This window comes from Corythoichthys intestinalis, chromosome 6, assembly GCF_030265065.1.
Source record: "Corythoichthys intestinalis isolate RoL2023-P3 chromosome 6, ASM3026506v1, whole genome shotgun sequence".
NCBI classification, from domain to species: Eukaryota; Metazoa; Chordata; class Actinopteri; order Syngnathiformes; family Syngnathidae; genus Corythoichthys; species Corythoichthys intestinalis.
Window position 1 is genome coordinate 22,806,527 of NC_080400.1, and position 17,040 is coordinate 22,823,566.

General features: G+C 41.0%; 1 protein-coding gene across 3 annotated transcripts in view; it reads left to right on the plus strand.

The window, feature by feature from the left end:
• dscaml1 (Down syndrome cell adhesion molecule like 1) overlaps nucleotides 1–17,040 on the plus strand; it is a 246,311-nt gene that overhangs the window by 196,138 nt on the left and 33,133 nt on the right. For all 3 annotated transcript variants that reach the window (XM_057838656.1, XM_057838654.1, XM_057838655.1), the window contains exons 17-20: nucleotides 60–130; nucleotides 4,268–4,508; nucleotides 10,787–10,933; nucleotides 14,485–14,640. In XM_057838656.1, the coding sequence (XP_057694639.1) occupies nucleotides 60–130; nucleotides 4,268–4,508; nucleotides 10,787–10,933; nucleotides 14,485–14,640 (615 nt within the window). The remainder of the gene's footprint in view (nucleotides 1–59; nucleotides 131–4,267; nucleotides 4,509–10,786; nucleotides 10,934–14,484; nucleotides 14,641–17,040) is intronic.

The window sequence follows — 17,040 nt, forward strand, 5'->3', positions numbered from 1 at the left end:
AGAGAAAAGCTAGTGTTTGTTTCACTGTGTGCTAAATGGTACATTGTCCATTTTTACAGAACCTGATGGTCCCCCCATGGATGTGATCCTGCAGCCAGTGACCTCTCAGAGTATCAGGGTTACTTGGAAGGTAATGCATGTTTCATTGGAAATGTAAAAAACAAAATCTTAGAGAACCACATAACACAGTGTACAAGTAAAATTATCTTATTACAGTATTTGCAATTATAAAAACCTGCGCACCTATCCCTGGCTGTGTGCTCTGTGCCGCTCCCACCGCAGCAGCATAATGGCTACAAACAATACAATTACATAGCTAGCACAAATCTGAAAAGCACTGACACAATTTGTTGAATTTGAGGCCATTTCTTTCCTCACCAATCGCTTATCCAAAATATAAAGTCGTTAGCCTCTTTTCCTCTGATCACTTTCAGGAACGTAGTTCTAGGTATATGGTCTAAACAGTTCATAGTGGACATGGTGGTTTTCATTTTAACAGGCCCCACAAAAACAAGTGTCACGCTGAAGTCCGTTTTTTCCCTGACGCAGCAGTGACATATTATTTATGCTTCAGGAGCAGTGAAAATGGAGAATAGAGAAGCCACAGCACAAATATTTTCCATGTTATTGATGTTGTGTGCACTAACATTAGCTGTGGAGTTTATTCAGAGAACCAGGAGATGAGGAAGGGGCAGAAGTATGGGTCTCGGTTGTCGGCTTTACCAATCACGTCGTCCAGTTCCTGTGAACTATCCAAACTACTACCAAAAGACCCTGCCCGGGATTAAGGGTTTTTGGAACTACAAAATTTTTGCGGTTCTACCTGCTGAACCGTCATATGAGCTGCAGTGCGAATAGTAAATGGAAAGTACTTGTATAGCGCATTTATCTACATGGTTACCTTTTCACACACACATTCACATGCCGATGGTGCTGTTGCCATGTAGGTCCCTGCCAACCCATTGAGGGCAAATTAGGGTTCAATGCGTTGCCCAAGGGCACTTCGACAGTGAGCACTTGTAGCCGGGAATCGAACCTCTAACCCTTCGGTTCCAGGACAACTCGAACTATCAATTGCGCCATGGCCCCCCTGGCACAGGCGAATGGCGCTATTCTTTCAACCAATGGGTGTCATGTACGAGATGGAGGAACCAGTTGCGTTTCGCAGGCACAGGATTTTATTGATGTTGACAGGCAAATAAAACAATCAGGTCAAGCGGCAATGGCTAGTTGGCATGCAAATGCTGAATCACAGACGACCTGACACTGAATGCTAGGTGTTCGTGCCTTATATACTGTTCTCAGTTGTTCTTTGTGACATATGAAAGAGTACACAGTCTTTGTGATGGAAGCTTTGTGATGCATGAGTGTGATACAATATGCTGGCAATATGCTGGTACATTGGTACATGACAATGGGGGCCCATCGGTTCCTGTAGTGATGAGGACGACGCCTTGTGGTTGAGACAGAAACAGTTATTTATTTAATTTCTTTTACAATTTTGAGGCCATTTCTTGATCAATTGCTTAAAAAAATATGAAACATATGAAAGAGTACACAGTCTTTGTGTTGGAAGCTTTGTGATGCATGAGTGTGATGCAATATGCTGGCAATATGCTGGTACATTGGTACATGACAAAACCCCCTCTCAAGAGACAGCTCCCACAAGTCCAAACAATTGAGCCCACCAAGGGTTGCTAATCCACCGACCCGTCCATGGCCTCATCCACGGAGGGCATCGGCTCAATCTCCTCCTCGCCAGTGGAGGAATCAACTACCGATGGCACAAGGTCGGGTTCAGAGTCAGATGTGGCTAGGGCTGAGAGCAAGCCGCTCTACGTCAACCGCACCGGACGGACGGTTGGTCCGGATGGAGGCGGTGGAAGTCTGAGATAATGGTCCGATCTACAAACCGCCCAGCTGGGACCCACAGCCTCTCCTCAGGACCATATCCTTCCCAGTCCACCAGATATTGGAGGCCCCTGCCCCGGTGGCGTGACTTGAGCAGGCGGCGAACTGTGTAGACAGGACCCCCGTCCACCATGCAAGGAGGGGGAGGTGGTGCTGCATTCGGGACCAGGGGGCTTTCATGGACTGCCTTTAATTCAGAGACATGGAAGGTTGGCTGAACCTTCATAGACCTGGGTAGTTAGAGTCGGACAGCTGATCGGCTGATGATCTTCTAGATGGGAAATGGACCAGTGAACCTGGGTGCCGATTTACGTGATTCTACCTGGAGTGGCAGGTCACTGGAAGAAAGCCATGCCTTCTGGCCCACTTGGTATGCAGTGGCTGCAGTCCGTCGAGGGTTGGCTCTGATGGCATAACCAGAAGCAGACTTTAAAAGAGCGGCACGGGCTTGAGACCAGACTCGGTGACATAGTCGTACACAGGCTTGGGCGGAAGGGCAGGAAGCGTCTCCCTCTTGGCTGGCGAACAGGGGCGGTTGATAGCCGAAGACAGTGTGAAAGGGAGACAGGCCGGTGGCAGAGCTGGGAAGGGAGTTGTGAGCGTATTCCACCCACAGCAGATGTTGCGCCCAAGAATGGTGGTTGCGTGAAGCCATGCAGCGGAGGGATGTCTCAAGCTCTTGGTTGAGCCTTTCCGACTGGTGGTGATAGCCTGACGTGAGGCTCGCTGTGGCTCCTAGGAGGTGGCAGAGCTCCTTCCAGAAGGAGGATGCAAACTGTGGACCCCGGTCAGATACGACATCCCTTGGTAGTCCATGGATTCGGAATACTTGCTCCATAACCACCTGTGCTGTCTTCTTAGCAGTGGGCAATCTTGGCAGTGGGATGAAGTGGGCCATCTTGCTAAACATGTCCACAACCGTGAGGATGGCAGTGTTTCCTTCAGAAGGAGGGAGTCCGGTGACAAAGTCCAATTATATATGGGACCAGGGTCGTTTGGGGACTGGCAGGGGTTGGAGCAAGCCGGCTGGGGAACGGCTGGTGGTCTTGTTCTGGTTACAGGTGGGGCAGGCTTTCACGAAGTCCTGGATGTCTGTTCTCAATGATGGCCACCAGAATCGCTGGGAGAGCCGGTGGATGGTGCGTGTGACACCAGGGTGACAAGCCAGGTGGGAGTTGTGGCCCCACTGGATCACCTGGGACCTCAGATTATCAGGAACAAAAAGGCGATCAATGGGGCAGGCGCTGGGGCCAGGCTGATCCCGGATGGCTTCTCTGACCCGCTCCTCAATGTCCCAGGTCAGCGTGGCAACTAGGCCGGAATCCGGGAGAATGGGCTTGGAATCCTCCACTAGTGCTTCATCCTTCTGGAATACTCGAGAGAGGGCATCAAGCTTTGCATTCCGGGAACCAGGACGGTAAGAGAGGGTGAAATTGAAACGTTTAAAGAATAGGGACCACTGGGCCTGCCGCGGGTTCCACCGCCGAGCTGTTTTTATGTATTCAAGGTTCTTGTGGTCAGTCCACACCAGAAACAGAACAGTTGATCCTTCAAGCCAATGTCGCCATTCTTCCAGAGCAAGTTTCACAGCCAGCAGCTCGCGATTCCCAAGTCGGCAGGACAGTCGGCGAGAGTAGAAGGGGCACAGATGTAACTTGCCATCCGATGCTGCGCGCTGTGAAAGTACTGCCCCGACTCCCACGTCGGACGCATCCACCTCTACCAGAAATTGTCGCTCTGGGTCGGGTATTTGGAGGATTGGGGCAGACTTGACTTTTTCACCTGCAAAATTGTCACCACTTCCAGGGGAGGGAGACTCATAAAACAGCTGTTCTAAGAGGCTCCACCTGTCTTGGCCACTGTTATGGATATGTCCCCCTGGTTGTTGTTTCCACTTCCAGGAAATGCACGCAATGCCATACCATGTTTCTATTTGTTATTTTACAAGTGGTGAGTACGCAAATGATTGGAACATTCCGCGACTGCTCGTAGAAGCCGAGCATGACCCCTCTCTTGCACCAGTGTGCTGCGTTCAAATGCTTTCACAAAAAAATAAATAAAAAAGTGGTGCTCACAAAATGGACTTGGATAAGCTGCTAACAGAACATAGAATTTATATATATACTGTATATACATAGTTGTGTGTGTATATATATATATACATGTATTTATTAGAGAGAGAGAGATGTATATGACACACACACACACACACTGTATGACTCTCGTGGGTCCATATTTTAAAATTTGTTTGGTGTCTTGGCTTTCTCGGTCAAAAAGTTTCCCGACCCCAGCTGTAGCTGGTCAGAGACAATGTTAGGCTGTCTTTCAAAATAAACATCATCATTCCACCCCACAGGCCCCTAGGAAGGAGCTGCAAAATGGAGTGATCCGGGGTTACCAAATTGGTTACAGAGAGAACGGCCCAGGCAGCAACGGTCAGTACAGCATTGTGGAGATGAAGGCCACTGGAGACAATGAGGTGTACACACTGGACAACCTCAAGAAGTTTGCCCAGTATGGCGTGGTGGTTCAGGCCTTCAACAGAGCTGGCACTGGGCCATCCAGCTCTGAGATCAATGCTACCACACTTGAAGACGGTAAGGACCAACCACCATACAGTCAGTTGTACACCATCTCGAGATGTGTCCAAAAAGTTGTAATGTAGTCAGGCCAACATTTTTTTTTTTTTTTTGGGCTACATGAGAGGTGAATCACTTCTCAGCATCGTACAGTGCACTTCTGCACCATGGGAAACTACAATAAAAAAGCTCATGTTTGTTTTTCAAGTGTAAAAACGGGCCACTTAAGTGACCAGCCACCATAATTGATGCTTGTCAAACAGCACGGCGCCATGTGAGCAAGTGGAAGAGTAAACTGTCACCCATCCGCCAGCTTTGATTCACAGTTACTGCACGTTCTGTGTCGCTTTCTCGCCGCCTGAACTGTGTCACATTGCTCCATCTTTTATTCACTGAAAAATCACTGCATTCGCTCTATTCTAACAAGAATGAATGTTGCCTGCAGTAATCCAAAGCTTTCGTGCACAGCACAAAGGAGCGCAGCGATAAAAAAAGCTGAGTGATTAGATGGAAATAAACAACTACAACTGATCTTATTGATGTTTTTTCCAACCCAACAGGGCCAAACATTTGCTCATTTTAGATGTTGAAATGTGCAAGCTACTCTTTAGTGACATGATTCCTTTTTCTTTACTAATTAGACAAAAATGCTTTACTGAAAATGCCTTTAATTGTATTTTGAATATGGAACTAATTAATAATGGATATTATTTTGTACAACAATAACTATTGGAATAAAAAAGATAGCATTTGCGTAGGACTGGTTGGAGCTGGAATGAATTACAGCCAAGCAGGGTTTGTCTTGGCTCAAATTGATGCAGATCATTCACACACACGTACCAGTAAAGTTGTCACTCCTTGCTGAAACAAGCACTTATTTGTTGAAGTCTATACATGGTTTTTCTTTGTTCTCAAACCTTTTTTCCATTAGCCTAATAGCATAATTGCCTAACTCAATTTTGAATGCTTTTGGAAAACAAAAGAAAAAAACACAATAAACAAATAAGAATAGTCCAGTTGTCTTGGTTGAAAACAAGCGTTTCTGATTTAGAATTGTACCAACATCATTTGCACCTGCATTTGAATTTTAAAGGCAGCAAGAATTCTTACTGCATTTATAACACAGTGGTACCGCTACTTACGACATTAATTGGTTCTGGAAGTAGTCTCATAACCTGAAAATTTGAGAAGTAGAAGGGAAAAAGAAAAGATATATATCTTCCCTTTCGAGTTAAGCGATGTCCTCTTCTTTCACGAGATCGAAAATGGCGTTGGCTTTGTGGCAGAGTACCGTCTTGGTGATTGTATCTCCAGCTATTTCCTTTTCCTAAAACCATACAAGTCTCTCCATCATCATGAAACTGACTCCTCTTGCATGAAAGGATAGTCAGAATTTTCGAAAGTGTTAGTGTTTTGGTGGTTTCTTTCTCTTAAGACGATGTCTATCACCTACCTCGCTTTTCGTGACGGAAAAACGCGAGGAGACCTGTGCTGTAATTTGCTACTACAACAGTGAACCGCGTGTGTGCTTAAAAAAATCTCTTCATGAGACAAAACGCGAGGAGACTTGTGCTCTTTTGGCGAAAACGTCAACCCGTTATAACAATAACACCGTTGCGCCTGTGCACGGTATCATACCGCGACACCCAAATTGAAACATTGGCACGATATTTAAAAGCAGAAAGCAGGAATTAAAGACGTATCTTTCACAGTATATTATTGTATTTTTGCCTCTCGTAACCTAAAATTTCTTTCATAACAAAAGGCATATTTGTTGAGCTATTCCTAAGTACCACTGTATTTCTCTTTTGCCCCCATAACACAAGGAGTGATTTGTCCAAATTCTATCCGTTTACAACATTTTTTTTTTCTCAAAAGAGGCTGCTCCCATAATGTCATGACTGCCTGTCTTCCTCTCCTCATGCAAACCCATGCATACATGCACACACACGTTTATTGAACAGTTGGCTGAGCCCAATTGGACCAGAGGAGGCACAGCCCTGCAGCACTTCCCTGTGGCTGTCACCGTGGCGACAGTGATATTAACGGCCATTCTGATCATAGTGATAACAGCAAGCATACTAAAAATAATTATAATTAGCTTGTCTGTCGGTCCGTCTCCCCCTCGGTCTGCTTCCTGCTGTAATTATCCGCAGCTGAGCGCTTTGTCTCTATGCGCTTCTTTTCATCTTTTTCTGTCCTTCCTCTGCTTTTAACCCCCTTCCTCCCTTCCTCCTTTCTTCCTCTACCCATCCTCTCCTTCTTGAAGTAAAAACAAAATATGCGTTTTGTTTTTTTATCCCCCATTTTATTATCCTATTAATGATTAATTCGTCTAAGAAATGGACAAGGTTATATATTAGACTAGTCTTCCTCCCACCTTTCTTCATTTACCTTAGAAAGCCCTCACCTGTTCTCTGGAATACGCACGTCCTCATTTATATCTGCAAAGTGAAAAGACATACATCCTAATTATTTACACTTGTAGCCCAAAGGTTTATTCATAAAAGGCCCAGTTTCCTCGCTTCCTCTGTCCTCCTCCCCACCTCCGCCTTCCACGCCAGCTGCCCAGAATAACGGCCCTGGCGGACTTGGCCCAATCTCGTGTCTTTCAGTCCGCACTCTTCCTCCCTCCCTCACAACCCCCCCCCCCGCACAAGTTGACTTCTGTTCATTGCCGACACTGCGCGTTATTGAAAGCCTGAAAAGCCAATGCTTCAGAGTGGACACCTGGATGAGTTAGAACAGAGTTGGACTTGTGCAGAGGGAGAAACGCTTATATATTTTTGCAAGCCCGTTGAATCGCCACTCGGTTGCAGCGGAAACACCCATTAGGGCTTTGCTAATTAACCTTCAATGGGCCTCTCGTTGCACATTGCTGATTTACTGTTGAAACTTATCCAAGCATTTCCTTTTGTTAGAAAGATCTATACTCTCACTCACAAAAACAAAAAAAGTTTTCATGCTTCAATCGTTCATCCGTTATATACAATGAGCAGTGGTGCCTTGACTTTCTACATGAGTACTATAATATGCTTTCCCTGGACACGCCTATGACTCGGGATGAGAATCGAAATCCGATTCCAATTCCAAACTGGTTCCTAGTGTTTCGAGGCCTCGACATCACAATGAAAAAGCCTTAAAGTGATCCTCTGATTTAAATACATGTAGGCTCTAATAAACCACAATTGTTCTCTTGTACTCAAAGATGTTGTTAGAAACACATAAAATGTTAAATCAATGGCAATATTGTATAATATTTAGTCCATATTTTGACTGTTAGTTGACGCCATGGTTTGCGGGCTCGCAGTGATGACGTCAATGGCATCTTTCCAAATGTGTAGCATGTTCAACAATTGCTTATTGCTGCCTAAACTCGCGAAGTAAAATGCCACGATGTGCTGCTTTTGGATGCAATTTCCAGTCAAATGGAAACAAGGGGAGTGAAGTGAATGGTCAAGGTGGAATTATTATTTTTAGTGAATAAATGTGCATAAGTGGAAGCTTCTCCCCCTTTTTTGGTCCCTGCCCACGCGGTGTGCATGTACGGTCATCTTGGCCATAAAAGTGGCGAAAACTAAGCACTTTACACTCATATTGATGTACAACATCATCTTAAGATGCTAAAGTAACACATTCCCTCTTAACACAAATGTCCAACGCAAATATAATGTAAACAACGCTCTCCTCGACCAGCCAACTAGCCAACGTAACAGTAAAAACACGAAACGGTTGCGCTGATAACGGCTCTAACTTATCATAAGAACTTTAAGATGATATGAAGAGAAAATACTTACATTCGTTCATGGACGCACACAGATTAACACTTCCTCGCACACATTTTAACAGGTGTTCGCACTCTGCTCGAAATGCATACCTTACGCCTATTCTCGGTCACAGAATACTCAGCGCGTGTGACGTAGGACAATAACAGGAAGTAACTGACTGGTTGCTATGTGAACGAATGCATAGCCAACGAACCTTTCTAACAAGAGTATTAAAATTGCTAATAGAATGGTTTGCGATTATTTTAGATGCATATATGTTTATTTTTCTTATAGAGTATTCGACGAGGAATACGATAGACGCATTTATAGACTTTTGGGGGGGGGGACACACACCATTTTTTAAAGTAGTCTCATGAATAATGACCTGGCCAGTGAAAAGCAATGTAAAAATCACTCGACGATGACTCTTCAGATTATACTTGGTGAGTGGTTCCTGTTTGAGTAGTCATCTAGTAGTACTTGCTGAATCGAATGTGTGTAATATGCATAATCTACGTGCTGTAAATCGTACTGGTTGGAATCTATAAGAGAATTGTTAGATAAACTGCCAAACGATTGCATGGAACTGAAACACACGGAACCGGTTCTCTATAGGAACCAGTTCTTCATTCCCATCCCTAGTGCTACACCGTCAAAACGTCTACAAGAGGCGAATGTGACACCCAAAGTACTACCGTGCATTTTCAGCTTGTTTTGATTAGATGCATACAGACAGAATATACTAAAGATTCCTTAAGAAAATACTTAAACGTAGTAATATCAAATAAGGGTGGTTTAAATAGTCTACGTGACTAATGACCGATCAACAATCTCCTTTAAGGCTACCACAAGAAAAGACGATGCTTGAAAGTATGAGAGGGAAACACATGCAAAAAAAAAGTATTTTGAGGCAATGAAAAGGTAATAAAACACTCTATAAAAGCACAAATAGTAAGTACTCGCCGCTTTTGACTGAGTGCGCATGTGTTGGACGTCTCGCCATGTAGGAAGGAATTGCAGAACACCTGTGGTGTTCGTCTAGTGACAGAGACAAACTACGTCAATACCCCGAGTGTCCATTGTGCGCATAAAACATGGCGCCCTCCTTAGGTTAAAATAGTCCTAAATATTATAGATTTTTAAATCAATGGCAATATTTTATGTGTTTCTAATAACATACAGTATTTTACTAAAAGACAACAATTGTGGCTTATTAGAGCCTAAATGTCTTTAAGTCCGAGATTCTCTGTAACAATTAAACAGTTTCCGCATCATTACTTAATTCTTCATTGCTCTTTGACATTGAGGTCATTCTGATGTGCACACCTTGATGGTGTTGCAGCAGTTAACATTTTTTGTTCAATTGAGATTTTTTCCTCAATTGCCTTCACTAAATTGTTTTAGAAATGTGTTCAGTTCATTCATCTTCGGTCTGTTATGAGGTTTGCTGCCACCATTTACAGTTGTGTTCAAAATTATTCAACACCAACTGTCATATAGTGTTATAGCAAGTTTGAATTTTTAAAAAAAAATCTTTCATCTCAATCATAAACATATCCAATAAGGCATAACGTCTTACAGACTAAAGCAACTGTTGATTTTACAAGTCTTATTTGTTCTAAATGTGAATAAGATGAAAAAAAATAAGTCATACTACGACACCGTACAGCAGTGTGTTTTGAATAATTTTGATCATAACTCAAAATGTTTGTCAACACCTCAAGACAAAAAAACAGTGTGTCATTTGAAAGTTGTTGTAATGCCTTTTCACATTCAGTAAGTAAAGTCATTATTGTAACCGGAATGAGGACTTTCTGATGAACCATACTTTCTGAATTTGCGACCTTTTCTGTGCTCCATCAATTCAAATAAACGCCCTGCCTTAATTAAATCACTTTGATTAAATATCTTATTTTATTCCTGGAAATTTAATAACATGCACAGCTCGACAGTATTATTCGACCACCCATCATTAGAGGAAAAAGAGAGTGCAGCATTATTAAAAGCTTTAATGGGGACTCTTTCACTTTGATCTTTTGATGCCAAAATTTGAATCAGGTCAGTCGGCTTCTCTGTGAAGTCAGATTTTAATCAGACATCTTACAACTAATCCCATTCTTCTGTTTTGGAATGTATGAACATTCACACCTTGATTAATAGCATAAAAATTCTACTTAAAAATACATATATTTCATTTTGTTTCTTTTTAATAGTATTTTGGTGAAAGAAAAAAAACAGGGCAGCTTTCATACAGTACAACTTTAGATTGAGTTGTCCTCACATTCTTACATGACTGTAAACATTTAGTATACATTTTAAGGTTTTGTATTTTAAAATCTCCTTAAAATCAGTGTAAAACAGCCTAAATGGAACTGTTGTTGTTTTCTTACAGCTAAATCAGAACCTTTTGTTGGCATTTGACTTGTTAACCATCAATAAAAAAACTATTCCTGATTAATTCATTTGACACCAATTAAAACATGAGATGCATTAATCACGTAACTTGTCATTTACCCACTGTGTTCCCAGTTCCTAGCCAGCCACCTCAGAATGTGCGCGCCATCTCTGTCACATCGGATGAGGCAGTCATCTCTTGGGCCCAACCTCCCAGAATGACCCTGCACGGCGTTCTGAAGGGCTATCGTGTCGTTTTTTGGGCGGTATTCCCTGACGGAGGTGTGTTTGTTAGCTTCTTCTAATACTGCTTACACTAGTACAGTGGTATGAAAAAGTATCTGAACCTTTTGGAATTTCTCATATTTCTGAATAAAATCACTATCAAATTTGATCTGATCTTTGTCAAAATCGCACAGATGAAAATACAGTGTCTGCTTTAACTAAAACCACCCAAACATTTATAGGTTTTCATATTTTAATGAGGATAGCATGCAAACAATGACAGAAGGGAGAAAAATAAGTAAGTGAACCCTCTGCCTAAGGAGACTTAAAGAGCAATTGAAACCAATTTTTACCGAACAATTTAAATCAGGTGTGTGCCCAATCACGGATGAGTGTTTTAAAGCCCTCCCTGCCCACTATAAAAAATACACCTGGTAAGAATTGTCCTGATGAGAAGCATTGTCTGATGTGCATCACTGCTTGGTCAAAAGAGCTGTCTGAAGACGTGCGATCAAGGATTGTCGATTTGTGTAAAGCTGGGAAAGGATACAAAACCATCTCTTTAAGTCTGGGTGTTCATCAATCGGCGGTCAGAGAAGTTATCTACAAATGGAGAGAGTTTGGCACTGTTGCTTTTGGTGGCCGTCCACCAAAGATGATGCCAAGAGTTCAGTGCAGAGTACTCGGAGAGGTAAAAAAAAAAAAAAAAGAACCCTAGAGTGTCTGCTAAAGACTTGCAGAAATCACTGGCACAGTCCAATATTTCTGTGCACACATCAACTCTATGTAAAACTGTGGCCAAGAATGGTGTTCATGGGAGGGGTCCACGGAGGAAGCCAGTACTATCTAAAAAAAAAACATTTTTTCTCGTTTAATGTTCGAAAAAAAGGCACTTGGACTCTCCACAGAAGTTTTGGCAAAATATTTTATGAAGTGATTTAACCAAAGTTGAATTGTTTGGGAGTAACACACAACGTCATGTGTGGAGGAAAATTAGAACAGCTCACCAACATACACCTCATCCCTACCGTGAAGCATCATAGAGGGATCATCATGATTTGGGGCTGTTTTGCTACCTCTGGGCCTGGACAACTTGCAATCATTAATGGAAGAATGAATTCAAAAGTTTATCAGGATGTTTTGCAGGAAAACCTGAGGCCTTCTGTCAGACAGTTGAAGCTAAAAAGGGGATGGATTTTAACAAAGATCAGATCACATTTGAAGGTGATTTAAGCAGAAATGTGACAAATTTCAAAGGTTTCAGATACTTTTTCATACCACTGTATGTTAGTGTGCTGTTACCTAATTGAAACGAGGCAGATATTTTACATTTTCCAATTTCATGCACACGAAACATGTCAAGCCTGAGTTTTCTCGGCACTTTGAGTTGGCTTGGTCTTCTCGTTGCTGTGTCAAATTTGCAAGACATGTTTATTCCCACTTCAGAGCAGGGGTATCAAACTCATCTTTGTTGTGGGCCACATCGTAATTCTGCTTTCCTTTGGGGGACCATTATCGAATGTCTGCGTATATGGTGGCTTCATCATATTATATACTGTACACACAACAACAAACTGAATGATACCAACTCCAGACGGCATTTTTTCACTTTTTCACCTAACCTGATATTTTCGGGCTGCAAGTAGAAAATTGATTTAAATCAACTTACAAGGTAAATATGTAAATATAACCTGGTAAATTTTCAGTCATGTTCACTGTATTACTGACAGTGTTGTTCAAGTTACCTTTGAGAAGTAAAACGTTAGTTACTTCTTTGAAAAAAGTAACTAATTACTTTACTGGTTATTCAATTCTGAAAGTAACTACCTTCAGTCACTTAACTAGAAAAAATAAAAATAATAATTAAATAAAAATAAAAATTTAAAAAGTTTTTTTTGTTGTTTTGTCTTACAGTAAGATAAAAGACAACTCCCTCCTAACACTATGAAATGTAAAGGAACAATAAAACGTGCAGAGATTTTGACAGTCTTGTTTATTTTTACAAAATCGCCTTCAAAACAAAAGTTGTTTTTCGATATGAAATGAATAAAATAATCAAAACATTAATAATAATCAACTGTAGACATCATCAATAAGACCCGCCCTACTCTGTCAGACTATCTCTGATTGGAATACGCTGACATCTTGCGCTATGTTTGCCAATCAATAACCTCTTCTGGGACATGCTATGTTTTCTTTAGAGTGAGAGGATCCATGTGGACTCCGAAACTAGTATGAGAGCCCAAAGCTGTCAACAAAGATCACCACAGATACAGATAGCGGCAGGGGTCGCTGTAAAATGACAGATAGACTGACGTACCACAGCACTCCAGTGGAAGATTTTCACTTGGATTACTTAATATAAGTAACACGGGTAGCATCATACAATAACTAAAGTACCATTGTAAAATGAGAAAATGTAACAAGTTGTGTGAGAAGTTGCAGCAAAAAGTAGTTTTTTGACGTAACGTAATGAATGTAAGGGCGTTGTTTACAACAAATACTGTACTTTAGGCGCTCCTTCTTGCATTATGACCAATAAGTGGACTGAACTGGACTGGTGGAGATGTTTTGTCAGACGCCCGAATAAGGAAAAAAAACAAAAAAGAACAATGATTTTTAAAATCAACAAAATTACTGGTTGCACAGATGCGAGAAAATGACCAATTTAATTGTTATGTGTGACATTTTTGGGGCAAAGTTCCTCCATTTAGAAGCAGTCAAGAAAACGGATACCTTTTTCATCGTATATTTTTTTCTAATTGTATGAAAGTGACAACAATATTAAATTCATATTAAATATATTATTAAATATATAATATTACATTCAGTGCAAATGATTTGCTTTCACAGGCCATACAAAATCGTTGGCGGACCAAATCTAGCCCCAGGCCTTGAGTTTGTCACCTCTGCTTTAGCGGGACTTTTATTCTACACATCATTGGCAATGTGTATAAACAGCACATGAACAAACAATGGAATTAACAGCCTTAAAAATAAAAAAGATTCAATTACCGTATTTGCCTGAATATAAGACGGCCCTGTTTATAAGACAACCCCCTCTTTTTCAAGACTCAAGTTTGAAAAAAAGACTTTTTGAACACCAAATTAATTTTTATACAGAAAATTATTACAGTACATCTGAAACAAATGATTACAACAATATATTTGAGAGAAAAAGCATGATATTTTGCCTCATTCAAATCTTAATATCTGAACATTTAAATATGTAAACTAAAGTGCAATCACATTCGTAAATGAATGGCTTCGAATTGCAACGAAACGAATTGCAATAACTGCAATAACCATCAAAGTGAGGTGTAACTGTAGTCTTGAAACAAATCTGAATCAGAAAAAACATTGCAATAAAAAAATGCAAACTGGTTAAACTTGAGAGTAGCTGAGATCTGTCATGACAAAACATCGCTTCAATGATATCTGGCGCCATCTAGCGTCGTGAATGGGTATAATGTCTAGACCGCGAATATAAGACGACCCCCACTTTTTCAGTCTTATTTCAGTGCAAAAAACCCCGTCTTATATTTAGGCCAATACCGAATTGAAATTTTGGTCATTTTTCATGACTAATCTTTTCATTTGCTGTTCAGAATGGGGTGAAATGCAGAACATCACCACAACCAAGGAGCAAGTGGAGCTGAGGGGCCTGGAGAAGTTTACCAACTATAGCATCCAAGTCCTGGCCTATACTCAAGCTGGTGATGGCGTGCGCAGCAATGTCCTATACATCCAAACCCGTGAAGACTGTGAGACTCTTGATGTTTTATCTTAACACACACGCACACACATGGATAATGCAGTTTTATCCAAGGGTTTAAGACATTTCATCCACAGTGTGGGAGGCGCATTTGTGCAGGGAGTAAGAGGGTCTTTGTAAGGCTGAGGTAGCTGATTAAAACCTCTTTGTGCTCTGATGTGCCATTACCAGTACTAATGAGAATTAAGAATCAAAAAAGTGTGTGTGTGTGATGAGCCTAAGGGTGTAGATATGTGCATGTAAATCCGTTATAGGGAGGGTGGTGTTTAGCGTTTGTGTGTGTGCATTTCCCTGCCTGTGTGTGTTAGCGTGAGAAAGTGTGCTTTTGTTTGTGTGCAGGTCTCGCCTGGCATCACGTACAAGAGAGAGATTAATTCTTTGTGGCTTAGGGAGAATTAATTTTGTGCTTACACTGGTGGGTTGTGGATTACATCCGGATCCGCCTCTCCGCCCTTTCCCCGAGGCTCTGACAAGGGAGGAAGGCAGGCGGGGGTATAAGAGATTTTTAAGATGTGCCATTTCAGAGAAAGGCCTTTATTCTGACTTCCATTTACCTTTTTCTTTGTATTAGCCTGACTGCAGTAGCTCTTCAAAAACATCTGCGTGCCCGTGTGTGAGTGTTTATCACATCCAGGCTGAGAGGCTCTTTCCCCTCCTCTCCCTGATACGGGCCGACAGTGTGTCCAGGGGCAACCTTTTCACATACGTTCAACACTATCTTTTTGATCCGTTTGCCCTCAGTGCTGTGTACGGCATATGGGAAAGTGTTTACAGTGGAGCAAACAGAGCAATTGTCAGCCCGCCTCCGTCTGCCGCTAAAGCAGAGAGGACAGTGATTCACGACCGCCTTCTGTGGGGGTCCTTTTGAATGTGCATATGTGTGTTATATGGCCGTGCTTGTTACAGTGATTTGGGTACTCTATGGTCCTCTTTTTACCACGCTACAATTTCAAGTGACTATTTCAAGTAGACCTCTGCAATCTAGTTAATCTGATATGATTCAAAATGGGGGCTTTACAAAGGTAGCAATGCTCATTTGTGACACTTATTGTTATACAGTATTAACAAAAAAACTTTAACTGTTTAACAGTTTAAAATTATAAACAAGTTCAAAGTGCTGTGGAATGCAGTTGTGGCTATAGATAGGGGTTTCAAGATCTGAGCTGTTGTGGGACTGATTTTTACTTTCTTTTTTTTTTCCCTTCATTTGTAATTAAAATATTAGATTCAAGTGCTGCATGGTGGCATTGAGCTCAAGTCACTTCACAATAAAAAAACTTTAACTGTTTAACAGTTTAAAATTATAAACAAGTTCAAAGTGCTGTGGAATGCAGTTGTGGCTATAGATAGGGGTTTCAAGATCTGAGCTGTTGTGGGACTGATTTTTACTTTCTTTTTTTTTTTTTTTTTCCTTCATTTGTAATTAAAATATTAGATTCAAGTGCTGCATGGTGGCATTGAGCTCAAGTCACTTCACAATAAGCAGCAGTTACACAATGTTCATGCCCTTAATTTTGGCTTAATGATTAAACAAAACAAAAAAAGCCCAAGTGACAGCTCATGTCATGAAAAACATTTAGGTCTTGTCACTTGCTATCTTAATGCTCCATTTAAATGCATTCATAACTTTCATGTCGTAGACTAGATTTCCTCCAATTTCATCCAATTGTGGCCTTTGTTCTAATGGGCAACGTGTCGCATTTACTTGTCTGATAAATTCCCCACTTGTGAAAAATAAACATCAAAAATATTTTTGTTTCAATCAAACTGCAATATTTTTTATTTCTATAAATATGCATTTGTATAAACAAAGGCCTTCATATTAAATGTTTCATGCTCTATAAATAAGTGCTTAAATGATATTGGACACTGAATAAGGATATATAAATATATGACGGAAAACATATGGCGGTGACTTGAAGTTCCTCTCTGAGACCCAAAATTTGGCCAAATTTCAAAATTGTCCTTTATGCATGTGTGATACATCATTGGAAAGCTTAAAATCTTGATTTTCTGCGGGAAGAACATTTTTGAACAGGAGGGCATTTTTTGACACCTTAAAAGTAGGTCAAATCAGGTAAGTGAAAAATAGACATTTTTAAGACCTTTGAAATTTTCTTTAATTTTCTCATTTAAAAAAAGGTTTTCGACACCCATCTTGGTACATAACGATAACTAACGAACACTTCAAGATGATCCCCCTTTGTCTACTCAAGTCTTATTTATAATCTATGTAATCAATATGCATGCACTAAGACATGTGGGTGGATGTACAATATTAAAGGAAATTGGTGTGTGAGTAAATGTAGATTTGATTTAGCCCTGTGTTTTATTTTGTAAATAAACATGGCTAAACGGGGAGTTAGCTGTAGAGTTAATGATAACTTTA